General features: G+C 24.9%; 4 protein-coding genes across 4 annotated transcripts; 3 read left to right on the top strand and 1 right to left on the bottom strand.

The window, feature by feature from the left end:
* Positions 1-4,255: 4,255 nt before the first annotated feature.
* On the top strand, positions 4,256-5,818 carry OCT59_019000 (uncharacterized protein; the record flags this gene model as incomplete). Its single annotated transcript, XM_025325538.1, has 1 exon — positions 4,256-5,818. The coding sequence occupies one exon, from the start codon at positions 4,256-4,258 to the stop codon at positions 5,816-5,818; it is 1,563 nt and encodes a 520-aa protein (XP_025180822.1).
* A 1,957-nt stretch (positions 5,819-7,775) lies between these two features.
* Positions 7,776-10,354, top strand: OCT59_018999 (uncharacterized protein; the record flags this gene model as incomplete). Its single annotated transcript, XM_066135747.1, has 5 exons — positions 7,776-8,153; positions 8,223-9,087; positions 9,147-9,511; positions 9,590-9,768; positions 10,102-10,354. 5 exons carry the CDS (start codon positions 7,776-7,778, stop codon positions 10,352-10,354), a joined length of 2,040 nt encoding a protein of 679 aa, XP_066005008.1.
* Positions 10,355-13,995: 3,641 nt separating this feature from the next.
* Positions 13,996-14,774, bottom strand: OCT59_018998 (uncharacterized protein; the record flags this gene model as incomplete). Its single annotated transcript, XM_066135746.1, has 7 exons — positions 13,996-14,006; positions 14,099-14,167; positions 14,247-14,303; positions 14,395-14,451; positions 14,512-14,568; positions 14,631-14,672; positions 14,744-14,774. 7 exons carry the CDS (start codon positions 14,772-14,774, stop codon positions 13,996-13,998), a joined length of 324 nt encoding a protein of 107 aa, XP_066005007.1.
* A 2,944-nt stretch (positions 14,775-17,718) lies between these two features.
* Positions 17,719-22,381, top strand: OCT59_018997 (uncharacterized protein; the record flags this gene model as incomplete). Its single annotated transcript, XM_066135745.1, has 23 exons — positions 17,719-17,985; positions 18,079-18,151; positions 18,227-18,296; positions 18,362-18,425; positions 18,497-18,638; positions 18,707-18,760; positions 18,825-18,873; positions 18,953-19,038; positions 19,123-19,205; positions 19,278-19,431; positions 19,514-19,609; positions 19,682-20,035; positions 20,116-20,343; positions 20,435-20,522; positions 20,597-20,682; positions 20,758-20,888; positions 20,954-21,154; positions 21,227-21,308; positions 21,397-21,527; positions 21,596-21,724; positions 21,797-21,897; positions 21,982-22,061; positions 22,140-22,381. 23 exons carry the CDS (start codon positions 17,719-17,721, stop codon positions 22,379-22,381), a joined length of 2,991 nt encoding a protein of 996 aa, XP_066005006.1.
* Positions 22,382-22,694: the final 313 nt, after the last annotated feature.

The raw sequence follows: 22,694 nt of genomic DNA, 5'->3' as shown, positions 1-22,694 counted from the left end.
TTCAAAAATAAAATATTAACGCAAAAAACATTATTGAACGTACGCGAGATAATTAAGATAATTACTCGTGTGATACTCATGAACCAATGATTCATGCGACTCTATCGAAAAAATCACATAATATGATATAATTTTGATATCATACTAATATCGATTATAGAGTTGGTCAAATGTTTGTCCTTCTTCAGCACCTATACTTTTTTTCTAATTTGATTTTAAAATTACCTTGTTCCATTTTCTCACTTTTCTCACTTTTCCCTCTAAACCTTTTTCCTTACCCTACAAAAAATTTTATTCCATGTTTTTTATTCCGTGTTATTTTCGTGGATGTTCATATTCATGGAAATTATAGCCTCAAATAAGGAAATTTTGCTTAGATTTTTAGTTATTTTTCCGTAAATGCATCATATTCTCAGAAGAACAAATATTTTATAATGACCAACGTAGGTTAAATGATTAGATGTTACGGGGAGGGATAGTTGCTTCTTGCATAAATGATACGGTATAAATACTGGCCTACTTTGTTTATTTACTAACTGTTGATTTGAGAATAGGTTTGTTTAGTTTGTTTTGAAAGTATACATTTTTATTTGCTTCTGATCAAAAAAAGATTTCTTTAATAAAATATTATGTAATTTAATGTTATGCTCAGTCGATTATTCGATTAGGAATATGCGAGATTTTACTGACCGATTTTTTTATGAAACATTCTACCATATTGAAATCAGTATTAAGGCACTGCAGTATTTCTAATGACAGAGCTATTAACTCAGTTATTGGATGGGCTTGACTATACTTGCGTCGGAATTAATTACGGCATATGAAGCTTATACCGTAATATATTAAATCGCGTAATTATTTAATGTCAAAAATACAAAAATTACACAAAGTAAGCAAATATTTTTTTCTGGTTATGTCAATTCGGCAATTCCGACGGTACCCATAGACGGTTATCTTTATTCCCACATCCAATAACTATTTATTGTTTTAAAGTATTATCAAAATAAAATAACATATACTGTATATACTTTAAGTAAGTTGAGATCGTGAACCATAATTGTTTTAAATATTATCTTTTTATTTTGATTATTACACTCTACCCCTGTAAAAAAAGTCGGTCCTTCTTTTATATTCCATCTTTTTTTCCGTAAAAGGCTCAATTAATGACTTTATTTATATCAAGGAATTTATCGAATTATTTACATTTTCCGTGAATGGATCCGTGCAAGGCTCATTTTTACTGAGTTTTTACAGAAATAACGGATAAATTTTTCATAGGGTACGCGTCCTATTCTTTAATAAACTTATTAATATGCTCAAATTACACTTGTTATGTATCTCCAAGGTCCATTGTTGAGCTTGATGGTATAAAGATTAGAAATAATACGCGTCAATCCATAAAAGTTGTAGCTAAACATATTTCTTATGCCTCAACTAAGTTTATACTTGGTGTACTTGTGTTATTTGATAATTTATGCGAAGCCTTTAATAAGTATGCTATGCTGTACCTTGTATATGAATAGAGTTCTAGGCTTCCAGAGGATAAATATGTGTCATGGAAAAATACGAGAAAAAAATATACCATACCTTGATTGCGTAATTTAGCGGTGTGAAGTGCTTTGTAAATTTACACAGATTTCAAATAATATGGGCTTGTGGGATAGCTCAAGCTTCTATTATGAAAAAAAGAATGTTTTAAATTGCTTTTATGGGCTTAAATTTTTTGAGTTAATATTGCCGGCCTTCTTTCCAAAATTTCCAAAATAGAGATTGGTAAAATTTTCTTATGAAGAATTAATATTATTATTCTTGTCTATTTAGTTTTTAAAATATATTGAATATTTATTTAAGAAGTCAATATTATTTGTAACTTTGATATAGTTTTAGTAGTATATGATAGAAAGATAAAACTTGAATGTTATTAACAATTGGTAATTTCATAGTAGATATTATACATGTTTCCGAAATAATTTTTTAATTTCGGACCAATTTCGGCTTTGTGGCATAACTCCAAAGTGTACGAGAGTAGCCAACTTAAACTTGGCAGAAATTTTGCCGGAACCCAGAGAATATAGAGAAATTCTCAGATAATTTCAGTCTTATTGGCAACAATTTCAAACTAAGCTTATTTACCTTCGTCCCATTAATTAACTTTATATGTCCGAAATATACACAAAACTGGCTGAAATTGTTGCCAATAAGGGTCGAAATTATTTAGAAAGATTTCAGATGATTACGTTTACACACTGGAGTCTTTCGAAGGTTTGACCCTGTATCCCCTCCCTATCATGCGAATTTTTACTATTAATAGAGTATTTAAAACTTATAAAATAATTAGAGTATTATACACGTGCAGTCGTCGCATCTAAGATATAGGGATTGGAATCGATTAATCAAAAATCGACAAAACATAGTAAAATCGATTCTCGAGAATCGATTCTCAGCAATTTTTTACATATAAGTTAACCTAACTTCAAAGTAATTTTTCATGCCGGCCAATTGCTGATTATTTTTGCTGAAATTAGAAACTGATTCAAAGCCAGGTTGGTCGTCTATAAGAAAAATCTTGAAAAGATTCGATTTTTGATTCCAATCCCTACTAAGATATTTGTTGGACTATTTAAATAATAAAATCAACACATTCTTTTTTGAGGGGTACTATACATGAGGGTACTACAGGGTATATAAATATTGCATCATGGCGTGATTGGCGCGTCAGTTTTGACATTTTTTAGGAATAAAGCTTAATGTTTCTGTAAGTCAATTTTAATTCCCAAGAGCGCAGCAGGGTTTTTACCAAATTTCATAAATCCGCCGCAATGGGGTATGATATAACCTCCATTGTATGTATTTTATTTTATACAGTATAATTTTTTATATATGCTGTATAGTTATTTCAAATCTTAATATTTAAAGTCAAATTTTTAACCCAAATCCCTAACCCTAATCCTAATTAATTCTAACCCAAATCCTATCCTAATCCTAATCCTAAAAATATACCGTATAGAATTAATAACTATACAGTATAGGCAATAATAAAACTTACAACGAGGTATCGTCCTACCTGGTACTATGGCCTGTGATATTCGGTACTAGCCACGACGTCACATTCCTGCCTATAAATATAAACAGGAACATTTTTTTCTGTATGATTTTAATAAATTCATACTATAAAAATAATAATGGATTAATTGGAGCACTATTAGTTAATTATTTAAATCTTTATTTACACGACACGAAAAATTATCATTTTTTATTTTTTTTAAAAAAAAAATAAAATTAAAATTACATTTTTTTAATAAAAAATTGTGCTTTTATGTTTTAAAATAATAATTAGTTAAAACTTTCTAATTTTTATCTACCGGATAATTTAATGGATGATCCATCTCAAATTAACTGGCTAATCAACTTTTTTAAATTTTTATAATACTACTAATTTTTCATAGCTGATCCGGATTTTCAGCCGGAAATGCATGTGATTCCAATGATTAATTAATATTAAGAATTTTCCATTGTTTACGCCCATTTACGCCAAAAAAAAAAGAATATTCATTTTTTCTAATTTTTTAGCAAAAAGAAAAAAACTAGATTTTTTTTTAATTTTCTAATAAAAAAATGTTTTAAATTTTTTAGGACCCAGAAATATGTATATAGGGGTCAGGTGATGAAAAAAATTTTTTACTATGAGCTGTACGCATTTTTTCAGGGCCGGAATTATGATAATGTCAGTTGGATACTATAATAGGAAATAAAATTCTGACTGGAATTATCAAAAGTAATCTAAAAAAGGAAAGATTTTCATGATTTTTTTAGTTCAAAATACGCAAACTCAAACCTGACCCTTTTATACATATTTCTGGGTCCTAATTTTTTAATAAAAAAAAAATGAAAAAAACCGTTCCTTAAATATTTTATTTGAATGTTTTTTTCAAAAAACGCTTTGTTCTTTGCTTTTTTTTTTGATAAAAAATGTCCACTAACCGTTGTATATATGCTTAAAGAATATGAACATTCGTTACCTTTAAATTCGATGATATTAATCATATTTTCTTAATTGTAAATACAAAATATTGTGCTTGTGAGATGAAGTCCCCCCACAAAGATGCAATCGTCCGATTATTTGAACACGTTACACAAAATTAATTGACACAAGTTGTGTGACATTTCGGAATTACCATTCCGAAAAAATGATATAATTGCATAATAATATTTTGTCATACACTTTAACATTTTTTTTTCTCTCTTCGCTTATAATATGTCATGCTCAAAAATATTTTCGGGAGATTTACTTGAATTAACATATGATATTATAAAATATCTTCAAAATGATTTTTCAACTTTACATTCATGTGTTTTGGTTAATAGATTATGGTGTCGTTTAGCGATTCCATTATTATGGAAAGACCCATTTTCAATTTCTACCGAAAATTATAACTTTATTGAAATTTACTTACATAATTTAAATGGAGATTTAAAAACTAAATTAAATGAATATGGCATTGATAAATTATTACCTTCTAGTACACTTTTCAATTATCCTAGTTTTATAAAATATTTGAATATACATAAACTTATTTTTTCTGTTGGAAAATGGTTTGAATCTTTAAAATTGAGAAAACTTATTATTTTAAATTCAGAAACTGATTTTAAAAGATTAGTTCATAAGTCATTATTTAAAATAATTATTGAAAATGAAGTAAATTTACATACTTTTGAAATTGAGTTCATTCCTCGTCATTTTCATGATCCTTATCTTAATGATTTTCTTGAATTAATTTTACAAAATACAAATTTCATTCACAATATTGGAAATTTAAACCTTTATACTATTGAATATGATAATGATCATTCATTAATAATTAAAAATAATATATTACAAATAATTAAATTACATCAAAATCTTAAAAAAATTGTATTAGGCTACCAAAATTTTCCTTTATATAAATCATTATTGTTATCAGAAGATTTTAATTTTTCAAATACTTTAAATACTATCATATTTTATTGCATCAATTTTGAAAATATAATTAATTTAGATAAGATATTTGGACAATTAAATGTTTTAGGATCTGTTCATATTATTAATTGTTATAATTTAAATAATAATTTTATTCAACAAATTATTAATTTAACTAAACCGCTTAAAATAAAATCTTTATTTATAAGAGAGATTTTACAAATTGAGCTATTACAATTATTGTTACAAAAATTTGGTGTTTATTTAGAAAATTTTGGGTACCGTATATTTGGAAATTTATCACAAAAAAAATTATTATTAAAATGTATTACAAAATACTGTAAAAATATCAAATTTTTTGATTTAAATGAATTTAAAAATCAAATTATTCATCCAATATTATTAAATTTATTTGAAAATATTAAACAAAGTCTTAATTATCTTTCTATCAATATCATTATATCATTAGTGCCAAATAGTAATATTAATAATTGTAATTCATTCCTACTACAAAATTTAAGACAAATTCTTCCTTCTAGATTAGAATATTTAAATTTAACTCTTCACATTAAAAAGAAAGATTTTGGATTACTCTTAAAAGGTATTCAAAATACTTTTATTAATAAATTGACAATTTATAATAGGGAAGGTGATGATATTTTATTCTATATAAAAAAATATATTATGGAAAAGAAAAGAATCAAGTATTTGGCTATTAAAATTTATAATGATCTAATTTATGATAAGGATTTATTTGATATGAAAGATGAAGTGAAGGTATTTAGGTTGTATAATATTAAAGTACAAAGTTATAGTGATTTATATATAGGATTTTATGATTATGTAAAGAAAACATATTAATTATTTAGTAATATCATATATGAACATATGAACATTCATTTATCTTTATAAATAAAGTGGCTATATACAAATTATTAAACTTAATAAATACATATTTTGTAATAGTACTTTCTATGAAAAAGGAATGTCTGGAAATTGTCCCTGTGTCATGCGATTCAGAAAATGTCTGGAAAATGTCTGGTAATGATCTAATTCCACTTTCCGGAATTTTTCATGTGCAGAAAAACTGGATGAATTCTGGACATGAAGAAATTTTGGACAAATAAAAACAAATACTGGACATGAAAAAATTCTGGACAGATTTCAGACAATATTTTCAAAAATGGAAAAAATAAAAGTTAAAAAACACAAACTGATATTTAAAACCTCTCCCTGATGTAATAGGTAAACTTGATTGATTAATCATCTGCTGATCATCTTTGAAATAGATCGGTTCGTTTGAAAAGCGTAAAATAATTACCACCCAGTAGTAATTTTCTCATTTAAATACAGTATTCTCATTGTTTCTTACCATGAAATGTAAATTAATATTTTGCTGAATTATCCACAGTTTTTATTTGTCTTATGATTATCATAAGGTGGCTTATAATTTGTATTTATACAAGTAAGGCGCATTTCGATGTCAGGTGAACAACATTTTGGCTTGAAAATTTTTATTCATAACGACTTACTAGCTATAAAGAATTATATTAAATTCAACATTACTTATTATAAAAGATTGTACCAATAGACTCATAAATTTTGTTATTTCAAAAATCCCTCGTTCATTTATATTGTGTATTCTGAAACTGTATTTTTACAGTGAGTTGTTCACGTTTTAAATTGATTAAGCATTTAATTGAATAATATTTATAGAAACATTACAATGCTCAAAGGCGATTCACGAATTCAGTGTTGGAAATTCAGATTATTTTTGTATGCGCGGATGGAGCGCACATTATTCATAAAGTCTTGTGCGCAACCTATGAAGTCATATACGATCTTATATATAAGATAAAATAATAGTATGAAACATCGCGCACTCAATCACGTGCGGAAATTTAAAACGATGTATGCTGCGCCAACTGCGGATCCACTGCAGTCACGATTGCCTAATCTTTGCGTATTCAGAAATAATTGGATATTGTTAAGAAGGCAATTCACTAAGATTTACGTACATTATACTTTTTAATACTTTATTTTAACAAATAAAAATTTTTTTAGAAATTTTTATTTAAAATTTTTATACATTATTATTATAGCGAAACCAATTATGAAATGTGCTGTCATCAAATACATTTATACAAAACTTAGTATAACTATAACTTTTTATCGATTGCAATAAATAGCTAAGCCTAATTTTTGGGTTCAATTAAGTCAGCATCACTACTATTTCTCGAAACCGATGCTTGCAATTGAATATATTTATATTTTTTTTGTTCTTTTGTTGTAAAATTATGTAATTCATCTGATCTATGATTAAATAATTATCTAGATTTTTTATATGTAGTTTGCTATTTTGATTATAAAGAACATAATTGATAAAATTAAATTTCAATTTTTATAAAATCTTTTCATTATTATAATTTTTCGATATTTCTATATTTTTTATATTTTTACAACAAAATGAATTACTCATAACTTATAATGGCCAACTAAATTTTAATTATGCCAGACTGCCAATTAGTCATTAATATAGAAATAAATGTTCTTATTTATTGCATACGCATTTTCATACTTTTGCTTCGCCACCATTAAATTTATACTGCGCCATTTGCGAATCAAACAAGTTTTTCATTTAATGTTTAATGTGATTATGTAACGTTACGATCGATTTCAAACTAACCTTTTAAAGTAAAAAAGGTGTATATATTATCAAACGCCCATACTTCTTTGTAATTTTTATATCTAAAATATTTAATACATTAAAAAATCAATAGTGTCTAAATTAAATAACACAGATATAAATTCCAACTTGATGAACACCAAGCATAAATATTGTTCTTACTGTAACCGACCGTTTATTGAAAAATTATGGTGTAAAAAATGCGACCCATATAAGATAATTGAAGGATGGACAAGTGGAAATCCCGATATTGATAAATTCATCAAAGATACGATGTACACAAGAAAATACGGATCATGGCTTGAATGGATACCATTTGATAGGTTTACGAATATAAAACAAATTGGCAAAGGTGGATTTTCCAAAATTTATTCTGCAACATGGATAGATGGAAAAGCAAATTATAAATATGAATATGGAAATTGGATAAAATCAAATCCTAAACAAATTAAAGTTGCCTTGAAAAGATTAAATGGTTCACATGAAATGTCAACTGAATATTTAAATGAGGTATTTTATATTTTATATTTTAAAATTATAAGTATTTTTTTTTTTATTAATTTACCTAAAATCATTTAGCTTAAAATACACTGGGATGTTTGTTTAGAAGAAAATTTTTGTCTGGAGTTTTATGGATTGACTAAAGATCCAGTAACTAAAGAATTTATGATGATTATCGAGTTTGCGAGTAGAGGAAGTTTGAGAAGTATTCTTTTGAACGAATTTAACAAAATTTTGTGGGGTGGTAAAATTAGAATTTTAGGTCATTTAATTTTAGGGCTTAATAATTTACACAAATTAGGATATTCTCATAAAAATCTTCATAGCGGGAATGTTTTAATTTGTAATAACGGTTGTTATGGTTATACTAATGGCTATATTTCAGATTTTGGTTTAACTGGACCAGCAAACAAACAAAAACCGGATAATAAAATATATGGCGTATTACCGTACATTGCTCCTGAAATTTTATATGGAAAACCATATACATTATCTTCCGATATTTATAGTTTTGGTATAGTTATGACCGAATTGTCATCTGGAAAACCACCTTTTTATGATAGAAAATATGATATAAATTTGGCACTAGACATATGTAATGGGCTCAAGCCAGAATTTGGAAAAGGAACTCCTGAATTTTATAAGAAATTAGCTTATAGTTGTATGAATCCTAATCCGAGACAAAGACCAAAAGCAGATGAATTAATTAAGATACTAATATTTTGGTATCATTCTATTAATGGTCAAATTTTTGGTTATAAAGGAAAGGAAGTTGAATCTATATTTAAAGAAGCTGATAAGGAAATACCAAATATCCCAATTTCATATGGAAGGAATTCCATTTCTACACATATTAGCCAAATATTTTCATTTAATGATTTACCAAATGCCATTAATTCGTCTAATGTTTCTTCATATTTTGAAGAAAATATGAATAATAAAGGTAGTATATTTAGAATAAATTTTTTTTATAAATAAAATAATTACTAATTTTTTTTTTAGTGTATTGCAAAGATACACCAAATAATAAACATGAAGTTTGTCCTTATTGTAATAAAACAATTACTGAAGAATTATGGTGTAATGAATGTGATCCTCATTATATGATTGATGGATGGACTAGTGAAGTTCTCGATGTTGATAAGTTTATAAAAGATACAATGTATAATGTAAGAAATTATAATTATTGTTTCCTTGAATGGGTACCATTCGAGAGGTTTATAAATATAAAACAAATTGGTGAAGGTGGATTTTCCAAAGTATATTCTGCAATATGGATGGATGGTAAATTAGGATGGAAACCTACAGAAGTTGCTTTGAAAAAGTTAAGTGGATCACAAAATATATCAATTGAGTATCTTAATGAGGTATTATATATTTATTTATACAAATATGTATTTTACTTATTATTTACAATTAAAATATTAATATACAGTATATTACAGCTTAAGATATATTGGAATATTTGTTTAAACCATAAAGCTTATTTGCTAACATTCTATGGAATGACCAAGGACCCGAAAACCAGGAAATTTATGATAATTATGGAATTTGCGAATAAAGGAAATTTAAGAAATATTTTACATAATTTTAAAAATTTCTTGTGGAAGGATAAAATTTACTGGTTACTAAATGTAGCAATTGACCTTGAAAATATACATGGATTAGGATACCTTCATAAAGATTTGCACAGTGGAAATATATTACAAAAAGATAAATCATCATATATTTCAGATTTTGGGTTATCTGGTCCAGCAAATGAACATAAATTAAATGATAAAGTATATGGCGTATTACCATATATTGCACCAGAAGTTTTGAACAATGAGCCGTACACACCATCATCTGATATTTATAGTTTTGGTGTAATTATGGCTGAGTTGTCATCTGGAAAGCCACCTTTTTATGATAAAAAACATAATTATAATTTAGCATTAGATATATGTAATGGACTTAGGCCAGAATTTGGAAAGAGAACTCCTGAAATTTACAGGAAATTGGCTTATAAATGTATGGATGCTAATCTAAAACATAGACCAAAAGCAGATGAATTAAGGAAAATATTTTCATATTGGAACGACTTGATGAGTGATTATGATCATAGTGGAAGAGAAATTAAAGCTATATTTGAAGAAGCTGATAGAGAAATTCCAAACATTTCAACCTCATATGAGAAGGATCCTGATGCTATACACAGTGAAATTCGATAAACCAGATCTATCGGTTCCACTAAAAATATCCGGTTTATCGGGATATCCGGTATAGCGAAAAAATTTCGATATATTGGAAATCTATTATACTGAATTTTTTTAGAGAATTCATGCTAATAAAATTAAGATACACTATATTTTAATTTTTCATCTTAGTTTTAAATTGAAAATGAATATAAAATATTTTTAATTGAATATATAAGTAATATATAACTTCGGCCGGAATTAAGATTTTTATAATTCTGGCCAAAATTAAGATTTACCGCATCACGTTACTTAAATTTTATTGGTTAATTATCACGTGATCCGGCTTATCGAATCATTTTTACTATAGCTGGTTAGAAAATTGATCCGTTATATCGAATATCGAGCTTTTACTAGTAAACTCCGGTATATCGAAACTATTTTAATATACGTGATTTGGTTCCAGCAAAAAAGTCCGGTTTAGGGCCAAATCCGGTTTATCGAAGATCCGGTTTATCGAATTTCACTGTGTATATACTAGCCGACCATTTACATTTAGCAATTTACCAATTCCTGTTAATTCCTTTATTATTCAAGAAGAAAAAAACGAAGGTATTGTTTTAAATTTAGTTATCAAATATTTATTAATTTAATATTAACTTTCATTAATCCAGTTGGTCATCAAGATTCACAATTACTTGATTTGGATGTTAAGAGGTTATGTAATTACAATATATTTTTATAATCTTTATAATTTCTGAGAAAAATGATATTAACTCTATTTAAATAATAGATTTTGGTGATGAAATAGCCAGTTTAATAATTCTACAGGTTTATTATTTTTAAATATTTTCACTTTTGTTCTAAAGATTGGATCTCACTTTTGAAACTACATAATTATTTTATATTTGTATATACTTTAAATAAATTATTTATTTTCTTATTTCGTGTGTAATAAATGTGAAATTGAAGATTTTATTCTTTATCTTAAGCTGATATTCTAAATTAAAGAATTCGCAGAGAAAATAAATTGTGTAAATATATTTATATGTATGATGTATATTGGAAAATTTAATCTTAACCTGTTTATAAATAATGAAATAGAAGGAAGAATTGATGAATAGTAATTTTATTGTTACTTAAGAAAATATGTTTCCAACAAATAAATGACTTTCTTCATGAAGAAATTAGTAAGCTTTTGAATAATTAAGAACGTTTGCGAAAAACGTTTTTTATTTGTTAAAAAAACGTTTCACAACGTTAACTGTTTTAATAAAAACGTTGCGTAATTTAGAGGTCTTAAAATCATACAAATTTCTTAAATTTAAATCGTCCAGTCCAGTTCCAGTCCGGTCCAGGTTGAAAGACCGGTCTTTTTGGGACCGGACCGGACCGGACTAATCAAACCCTAATTCAGTTATTATTATAACTAAATAATTAAAGTTTCTTTATACATTTACTTATTCTAAAAATGACTATTTATTTTTTATTGAAAATTTTTTTTTTATACAGTATGTGATTTATAAATTAATATCCGTTTTTTTAGGTAAAGCTGTATACTATGCAGAAAGTTTTAAATCGTGACCAAGTCAAAATTTTATATAAACCTTATAACTAATATTTGGTACAATATGGTTATAATAAGTATAAGTAAAACATATATTTAAAATTGATACATATTAAGGAGATCGTCATCAGAGAATGAATTATCATTAGGAATATATATCCTTTTAGTGTCATTTACAATAAAGCTTAATAATGAAAACTCTTTATGGCAGGATCCATCCAAAGCCTAAAAGATAGAAACATTCAGTTATTTAATATAATTTTCTTTCTTTAAAAAAAAGGAACAAAAAAAAAAAAGTTTTGTAATACATAGTGCAAAAATTTAGTATTTTCATTTTTCAAAAACTCCATCTGAAATCTCTATAAAATAAAGATAAAAATGTTAAAACAAGATATTTCTAATTTCTTTAAAAAAGTAATAATCCATTTTGATGAATTCAAACTTAATGCTAAAAATTGGCCGCTGGTTTCCTACAAAAAATAATAAGTTAATAAAATCTTTTTTAAAATAATGTGATGAAAACTTGCCAGATTTTAAAGTTCAGAGTCAGTTTTCTACAGATAGAAAAAAAAATGCTAATATAATGATTTTTAATAAAGTTTTCAAAGGGTTTGAAAACTTTACCCAGGATCCATGTTTAGAAATCAGGGCCAGATCCTACAAAAAAAAGTCTAAAAAAGATCATGAAATGTTAGAATTATTTCGTTAATGGTTCATTAATTGAAACAAATTAAAAACAAAAACTACTATCACACCACCGTTGGTTAAATAAAAATTTAAAAAAAGCTACAAATTCCCAAGAAAAATCTGAAAAGGAAAATCGACTATCAAAAATAGGAAGGAGTTGAGCACCAATTAAGATTAAAAGTATGTGAAACGTAAATCTTGTGAAAAGAAAGTGACCGATATTCCGATTAAATCTAATAATCAGGACGATACCATCATCTGACTCATCTGTACCAATCTCTTTTTCTCAATATTCTTAAGTGGTGTTCTAGTGAAAATGTTATGGAGAATTTAAGTGATTTTTGGATAGTTAGAAAATGAAGAAGTTTATCAAATATCAGTCAGTAAGAGTGGAGATTGTTAAAAGAAGAATATAAAGAAAAGTTTGAACAAAGAAATTTTGGCATTAGATTAGGAGGTAGATACTTTAAGTGGTATAAAGAAATGTGATGATAACACAATAAGTGGAAAGAGATCAATGCAATTGATAAAAATATAGATAGATAAAGAGGACGAACTATATAGATAAAGTAGGAGTGTTAGAAAAATATTCAAAAGAATATGGAGCAAATAATTATGTGCATGGTTTATGTTTTTTAAAAACAGAGAAGACCTAAAAAGTACACAAATACATAAATTTAAAAATTACAGAAAAATATTTGAAATAAATTCATCATATGATTCTGCAGTGGAAGAAAGTAATGAAGAAAAAAGATAGGAAGAAGGTACAATTTCAGAATTATCAGAAGTTGCAGAAGATGATGTTGAATTAAATAAAAATAGATGAAGAAATTAGAAATGTAGAAAGAGATGGTTAATCATATGATCTGGATGATTATTTTCGGTAATTATATTTTGATCGCGAAATACCAATAAAAGAACTGTGGCAATTACTATTTTTTCTGGATTTTCGGCTAATGGTTCGTGATTTTGATGATCAAAAATCTTAAAAGCAAATAATTCCAAAAATTAAAATCCTGAGTTCCTGTCAATCTCAATGTTAAAAAACTAATTAAAGTCTAGAAATGAAGTAATATAAATTTTATATTTACATCCAACATTATATAATCACGTGAGATATGCACTTTTCCATGAAAAAATTCAATCCAATTTAGACTTGTAAAAGGATGTTAAGATTATACGCCAACGAATTTGTTTTCAACTAGTTAGATTTATAAGTTATTCAGCTTATCACAACTTTGGAAAAATGGTGGTCAAAAAGCAATATAAAATCATCAGTGATGAGAGTTTTAAATTTATTGATAATATATAATATATAAAAAAATTATTTAAATTACAAACTAAGAAACGCGTAAAATATTTTACTACTCTAGTCTTAGTGTTTAAATAATTCAAAATAAAATTTCCAATATCGTTTGTTATTTTAAAATCCATCTAAAAAAAGAATACATATTAATATAAATTAGTAATTAAGATATTATTATTTAAACAATATTAGAAAAATAGAAAAATATTAAGAAACTAACCATCGGGAATCTCAAATTCATCTTGATCTTCTGAATGAAGATTTGGATTATTATGTATTTCGTCATCATCTATAAAAGGACAAAAATTTTTAATTTAAACATTGCAAAATAAAATGAAAAATTTAAGCAAAAAAAAAAAATTACTTGCCGTTAACTGATCCTTTCATTTGTTGCATTGTTTCTTTTTTATGCTCAATTGGAAAGTCTAAATTTTTAAATAAATAAGTAAGTAAGATTATAATAAATATTGCTTAATAAACGATTAAAATTTACTAATTTAGAATAATATTACTTACCATTCTTTGAACTTATTTGTAATCTTTTAAATACTTTAGATAATCTTTTACTATCACCTAAAATCGAGATAAATTTTGTATCATTATTTCAAAAATTTGAATATATAAATAAATTACCTTTAAAAATACTATTTATTTTTGATGTCTGATCGTTTGAATTATTAAAATCTTCAACTAAAAAACGAAAATTTGATTAATAAATATTTCATCAAATGAAAATCTCAATAAATACTTACTATTATCAGGAATACTAAAATCATATGTTTTACTATGAAACGCTATTTAAAAAATAAGAAAATAGGTTATAAATTATTATAATAGTTAATAAAATAGCAATTAAAAAGTTAACCTTCTTGTTCTTCTATAAAGAGTATAATCATTTAAATAAAAAAAAATTAGTAATGTCATCAATATCTTAATCAATAAACAAAAAACTTAATAAATAATACCTTCTGTTGCATTTTTTGGTTCGGGTAAATTTTCAAATTGATGAACTTTGCTCGTAAATAATCTGCTGCTTATATAATTTGTGCTAGTTTTTATTTCAAAATTATTCATTGCTTTTGACTGGAAAAATTCATTTGGCATATTTTGATAGGATAAATGAATTTTTTTTACTTCATCCCGAAGAAATTTAATGTCAGGTCTTTTTAATGGATTAGCATCCCAACATTGTACCATTAAACTTTTATATTCTAAAGGAATATCTGACATAATTTCTGGTCTCATGCCATTAATAATATCCATTGCAAGATTATAATCATCATGCTTATAATCAATAAATGGTGAATATCCAGATGAAATTTCCCACATAAGTATTGCAATACTATAAATATCAGATGCAAAAGTATATTCTTTTCCATTAATAACTTCGGGTGCTATGTAAGGAAGATTTCCATATATACTTTTTGATGATTTATCAGCAGGTCCACAAAATCCAAGATCACTAATATACCATCTATCATTATATTGTGAATATAATATGTTTCCAGAGTGCAAATCTCTATGAATTGCCTTTTCAAGATGAATAAAATAAAGTGCATTAATTATTTCAAAAATAATTCTGATTTTTTCTTTCCATGTGAGTCGAATATAATTTTGTTGTAAATATTTTCTTAAATCCATATCCATTTTATTCATTACAAGCATGTAATTTCCATTTGATAAGTTTTGTGTTAAACCAAAGCAACTGACAATAGTAGGAGTTTTATTGCCTACAGTTAAATGTGATTTGGCCTAAATGATAATATACCATTGTTAATATAAAAAAACTTTAAATTTCTTAAAAAATTTAAAATATAATGATATATACCTCTTCAAACCAACTTTGATTTGCATTTTCAACATTTTCTAATTTTTTAAGTATTACTGCAAGAGTTCCAATCCTTTCTAATTGCTGTTCATTAGAATTCCATTCCTTATATTTTCCACCAATCCAATTTGCTGTATAAATTTCGGAGAATCCACCTTTTGTTAGATATTTAATATTTATTAGATTATTATATGGAATCCATTCAACTACTTTATTTGGCATAAGTGCTTCCGATTGACATTTCTGTATTAAATTATCAATATCATTATTTCCGGATGTCCAATTTTTAAAATTTGCTTTTAAATAATTTCGAACACAATATTCACAATATAATGTTGCTAAACATTCTTGATTACAATTTTTACAAATTCTTTTTATTCCTGAGTTAGAAAGAATTTTATTTCGGTCATAAGTTTCAGTAATATAATTTATTGCTTCAGTTTTTTCATCATCTGTAAGAAGTTTATCATCAAGAATAAATTGTTTTCGAAATTCATGTTGTTTGTGTATATCAGTGTGAATATTATAATCAATTAACGAATATGCTCTATTAGTTGTTGCATTAATTAATTCCCATCGAATAGTAGACATAATGCAATCTTTATTATAAAAGTTTAAAATGAAAACTTTTTTTTTTATTTTATTATTAAAATAAATAAATTGGAAAAATGAAATTTTTTTTTTAAAAAAAAAATTAAATTTTAAAAATCCTGGAAACAAATTAAATAGTGTAACATAAATTTGAATTTTAGTATGATCTGAATGTTATGTAACAGTTATACAAACGAGTTTAAAATAAACACAATAAACTATTTTTAGACATGCTTATCGCTATAATAAATATTTTTACATTTTTATAAATAAATACTTAAAATACATTATAGTTTACCGAAAATTCTGAGTGTAAAGTTATAAAAACTAATTTATTTAATTAGTTGAAGGAATTAAAAAGAATGGAATATATTGATTATATTATACTACTTTGTGATTAATAGATTCATTTTGTAAACAAAAAGACCTAAAATTAGTAAACCAAAAAAAAACAAGCAAAATAATTGAAATAATTGAATTCTCTATTTCTATGTATTATTTGAAATGAAATTTTTCTAAATTTTTTTTGGCGCAGATCCTATCCTTAGGTCCCTTTTTTATAAATAAGCCATTTAATCGATTTTTTTGGACAAAATTTTTCTTTTTACATTTCTATTTTTTATTAAAATGCTCAAATATAATTTGACTCCCCCCAAAAATAGCATTGATAAGTACAAATTATTATTAGAACCTCAATTTTTATTAAGATCCGTTGAAACTTATATTTACCAAAAGAATTAATGGATAAAATACAATGGAGCTTAGTTTGAAAGTAGATATACAATTATTTTATTTTAATAAAATGAATATGTAATCAAAATTTATGAATTTATCAAATGGTAATCAGCTGGTCAGCCATAATACAGTGATCGTAGAAAATTGTAACAAATAGTTATAGAATCTCTTCCTTAATCGATTATACTGTAAATACACTCCAAATTTCATTTTTTTATGCTTTAATCGTCCTCTCCTTTATCAAACTACTCTTTTTCCACAAATTCCCAATCATAATTCATCAATCATATTTGCTTAATATAGGGTTTTTTTAAAAAAAAAGTCGGCAATTAAAATCGGAATTTAATGATAAAATAATTTCTTTGGCACCGCTATAAAGCATTATTTCAATTCCCACTGGATAGTAAAATTTAAATATACGTGTCTTTAATCGGAATTTTTTTTTTTTTTTTTAAAAAAAAATAAAAATATATTTTCATACAGAATGCGAAATTTATAGATGTATGTATTAGAAAATTATGCAAAAAAGTTGATACGTTCAGTAGGGAAATACAAGAAATTGAAAATCACATCCGGATTTGGACACCAAATAAAAAAATCAAGTACTTATTTCAGTTGTGAAATTTTTTTTTTTTTTGCTGATCGACAAGATCTTTTTCTTCTTGATTAATAAATTTAATTTAGTTATGTTTCATCATAATTTATTACGAAAAAGAAATTATTTTCCTGATAAATTTACATTAAAATTTTCAAGGATATTTTTATTAAATAAATTTTCTTCAAAAATAATTGATGAATCGTCAAAAAAAAGTAAAGTAAATAATAATGATTTAAGTAAATTGTATAGTGATACTTTATTATTACCAAAAACAAACTTTCCATTAAGGGCTGATGCTGCTAATAGAGAAATTTTATTTCAAGATCGATGCTCTAAAGATTTGTACAAATGGCAGGTATTTAAGATTTTCTTTTTTTTTAATACTTGTTTCTTTCCTTTCCTTTTTTTTTGTTTTAGATATTAAACTTGTTATTGATCACTATACTAGATAGAAAATAATCCAAAAGAAATGTTTATATTACATGATGGACCACCTTATGCTAATGGAAGTTTACACATAGGTAATTTTCATCAATTTAATTTTAATTTTTTAATTTATTTATAAAATCTAAATATTTATTTAATTTTATATTAAGGTCATGCGTTAAATAAAATATTAAAAGACATAATAAATCGTTATAAAGTATTACATGGATATAAAGTAAAGTAAGTTTCATAATTGATATAGAAAACATTCCATATATATTTTATGTATGCTAATATTATTCAAGTTACATTCCAGGATGGGATTGTCATGGTTTGCCAATTGAATTAAAAGCATTAAAGGAATTAAGAGTAATATTATTGTTATTTGCTTTATCATTAATTTTAATAAGAAAGTTCTGATACAATAATGTATTTTTTAGGGCGTTGATAAATCATCATTGACACCATTACAAATTCGTGATGTAGCAAAAAAAAGTGCTTTAGAAGCATTAGAAATTCAAAGAAAAGAATTTATTAGTTGGGGCATAATGGGAGATTGGAAAAATCCTTATAGAACTTTGGGTATAAAAATTTATACAACTTATTCTTAATTTTCAGATGGTATAATCTTAATAGTAAGTTATTTTTAGACAAGGAATATGAAGTTAGACAGTTACAGGTATTTCATAACATGATGAAGAAAGGTAATGACTCTAAGAAATTATCACCATTTTACCAAAGAGATTTATGAACCTTTTTTTTTTTAAGGATATATTTACAGGCAAGATAAACCCGTATATTGGTCTCCTTCTTCAAGGTAGTCATAAAACGTAAATTTATGTTTGTAAATTAGTCTTATAAAATATTTAAATTTATCCTTTTATCTTTTTATTTAGAACAGCTTTAGCTGAAGCAGAATTGGAATATCGTGATGACCATCAAAGCAATTCTGTTTATGTGAAGCTCCCTGTAATTAATTCAAGTAAACATTAAGAATGTTCCACCTAAAAAATTTTATAATTTTATAATTAATTAATAATATTTTTTTTTATTTATTTATTTTCAGCCTTAAATTCGCAAGAAGGATTAAAAGATAATTTATACATACTGATATGGACAACAACTCCATGGACTCTTCCTGCGAATCAGGTTTAAAAAATTATCGAATCAATACTTAACTTAATTATTTTGATTATAATTAACGAAATTGATTTAATTTAGGCTGTTGCAATAAATCCAAATATAGAATATTCAATTGTTTGTCCAAATAACGATATATTGACGATACAAAATAATTATATAATTGCAACCAAAAGGTTAGATGCATTACAAAAAATTCTTGGAACAGAATTGAATGTCAAATTTACGTTTAAGGGTAATTATATATTTTTATGAACTACTTTTTTACACGTTTTTTTTTTCATTTAATTTAACAAAATCAAATAATTTTTTATTAGGTCAGCAACTTATTGGAACAACTTATATACATCCAATAAGTGAAAAGCAATGTAAGATTATTGATGCTTCTCATATTACTGAAGAATCTGGTACAGGTAGATATTAAAAAAATAATAAATATACATGATCTATTTATGACAATTCTTAAAAGATCTTAATTTTTTTAGGGTTAGTTCATACAGCACCAGGTCATGGAATGGAAGATTATGAAGCTTGTAAAAAATTTGATATTCCAACATTTTGTCCAGTTGATGAATATGGTATATTTACTTCAGAAGTAGGTGAATCTACATTTGAAGGTAAATCGGTGCTAACAGATGGAACGTTGGCGGTAATAGAATATTTAAAAAAAAGGAATAGTTTGATTAAAGAAGAAAAGTTTAAGCATAAATATCCTTATGATTGGAGAACAAAGAAGCCAATTATATTAAGAGCTACACCTCAATGGTTTGCCAATGTTGAAGCTATTAAACAACGAGCCATTGAATTACTTGAGGATGTTAAAATGGTACCTAAATCTGGTAAGATACTTTATGTATTTATATTTTTTTTTACTTTAAATTTATTAAAATAAAATTCACTTTGTTTTTTTTTATTATAGCACGATATCGATTAGAACAATTCACTTTATCACGAAGTGAATGGTGTATTTCACGTCAAAGATCTTGGGGAGTTCCTATTCCTGTTTTTTATGAATCAGAAACAGATGTTCCTCTGTTAACAGATTCTTCTGTAGAACATATCATTGAAATTTTCAAAAAACATGGATCAGATGGATGGTGGAAGCTTGATGATCAAGAATTACTTGCATCTGAATATAAAAATAATGGTAGTTATAACTAATTATAATTTTAAAAATAATTTCATTTAAATTATAAATAAATAAATGTTTGATTTTCATTTTATTAAAATTATCTTAGGTAAAACGTATAGAAAGGGAAATGATACAATGGATGTATGGTTTGATAGTGGAGTTTCATGGACTTTTATTTTGGAACAAACTAAAAAGTAAATAAATTTTAATTTTACAACGTATTTGTATATTTTAATTTTTATTTACTGAAATTTATTGATTTTTATAGAAAGGATTTTAAGACAATTGCGGATTTATATTTGGAAGGAAGTGATCAGCATCGTGGATGGTTTCAATCTTCATTATTGACATCAGGTAAATAATTAATTTTAAAATTTTATCTTTATTTATTTAGATCAAGTTTAATTAAAAAATTTTTTTTTTATTTAGTGGCCATTAATGATAAAGTTCCATATTCAACGTTAATTACACATGGATTTGTTATGGACGAACAAGGTCAAAAAATGTCAAAATCATTGGGAAATGTTATAAATCCTAGTACTGTAATTAAGGGTGGAAAGGTAAGTATAATTAGCAACACATTATAATAAATTTATATTTTTTACTAATTAGTTTATTATAATAGAATGAGCCAGCATATGGAGTAGATGTATTAAGATTGTGGGTTGCATCATCAGAGTATGTTAATGATATTAATATAGGAAAAAATATCATGAGTCAAGTTGGAGAAAATATTCGAAAATATCGTAATACAGCAAGATTTATGTTAGGTAATTTAAATAATTTTAAATATAATCAATTAGTTGAATATGAGGAACTTGATTTGGTTAGTAAATTTATTTAATAATTTTATAGTCATGATTAAGAGCTAATTTGATTGTTTTTTTTTTATCAATAGATTGATAAATATATGTTACATGAAACCTATAATTTTGGAAAAAATATTAAGATCTTTTATGATGAATATGCATTTAATAAAGGTATTTTAAAAATATTGTTTTTTTACGTTCTACATTAATAAAAACCTATTAATTATAATATTATTCCACTAATAAATATAAATTATAGTCGTTCAAGCATTAAATAATCTCTCAAATGTATTGTTATCGGCATTTTATTTTGATATTGTAAAAGATAGATTATATGCTGATCATATAACAAGTCAAAGTAGAAGAAATGTTCTAACCGTTCTTTACCATGTAAGTTATAATCATTAATTGTATTTTTATTTATATAAAAATTACTAACCAGAAATTATTTTTTATAGATTTTAAATATATATACTATATCATTATCACCAATAGTTCCGTATCTTGCAGAAGAAATTTATGATAATTATAAAAACATTAGGCCTAAGGAAAATGATAGTGTGTTTAAGTTAGGGTGGTATGATTTGGTACGTAATTTATTTAATTTTTCTAATTCTTTTTTTTTTTAAAAAAAAATTAATTATATTCACTAATTATAGGATGAAAAATGGAATAATCAACTTTTGCAACAAGAGTGGAATACTTTAAAACATTTAAGAGGTGAAGTAAATCAGTTGCTAGAAGCTGCCAGAAAAGACAAGTATGCTTTAATATTTTGATTTTATTTATTTGATTATCCATTTTTTTTTAAAAAAAATAACATTTAAAATTTTTATTTACATAGACTTATAAAAAGTTCTTTAGAGGCTAATGTAGAATTATATGTAAATTCTTCAGAATTATTACATTTATTACAAAATCATGGTAATGTAATACATATTATTGTTCATTAAAAAAACTTTAATTTATTTTCTAATCATCCTTTTTGTATTAAATTATTAGATTTAAAATCTATTTTTATAACTTCAGATGCAACAATATCTTCATCTTTGGAAATGATTGAGAATTGTTCAAATAATACTTTGATATATACTAAAAAAGTTGATTTGTCTGGTGGAATTTGTAAGATCATAATTAAAAGGGCTTCTTTATTTAAATGTCCTAGATGTTGGAATTATAATGCACAAACAGAAGGTGAATTATGCAAAAGATGCGAAAATGTTTTAGAAATAATGAATAAGTAAGATTAATAACTTTTTTAATTAAAATACTTATTAAATAAATACCATATTAATACTTAAAATTAATATATTTTACAAATCATACGGCGTCCATATAATATTTTGTAGTATATAAATAATTCATTTGTAAATATTTTTATTTAATAAATGGTTAAGTTTAATATAAAAAAAAAAAGAATTATTTAAATTACAAACTAAGAAACTACATAATACTCTAATCTTAGTGTTTAAATAATTCAAAATAAAATAATAATTGACCGATATTCCTATCAATAAAATTTGTAAAAATAATTTAAAATCCATCCAAAAAAAAAAT

The sequence above is a fragment of the Rhizophagus irregularis genome, chromosome 28 (genome assembly GCF_026210795.1).
Source record: "Rhizophagus irregularis chromosome 28, complete sequence".
Lineage (NCBI taxonomy): Eukaryota > Fungi > Glomeromycota > Glomeromycetes > Glomerales > Glomeraceae > Rhizophagus > Rhizophagus irregularis.
Note: the sequence above shows the minus strand (reverse complement) of the source record. Positions and strands in the feature narration are given on the sequence as shown.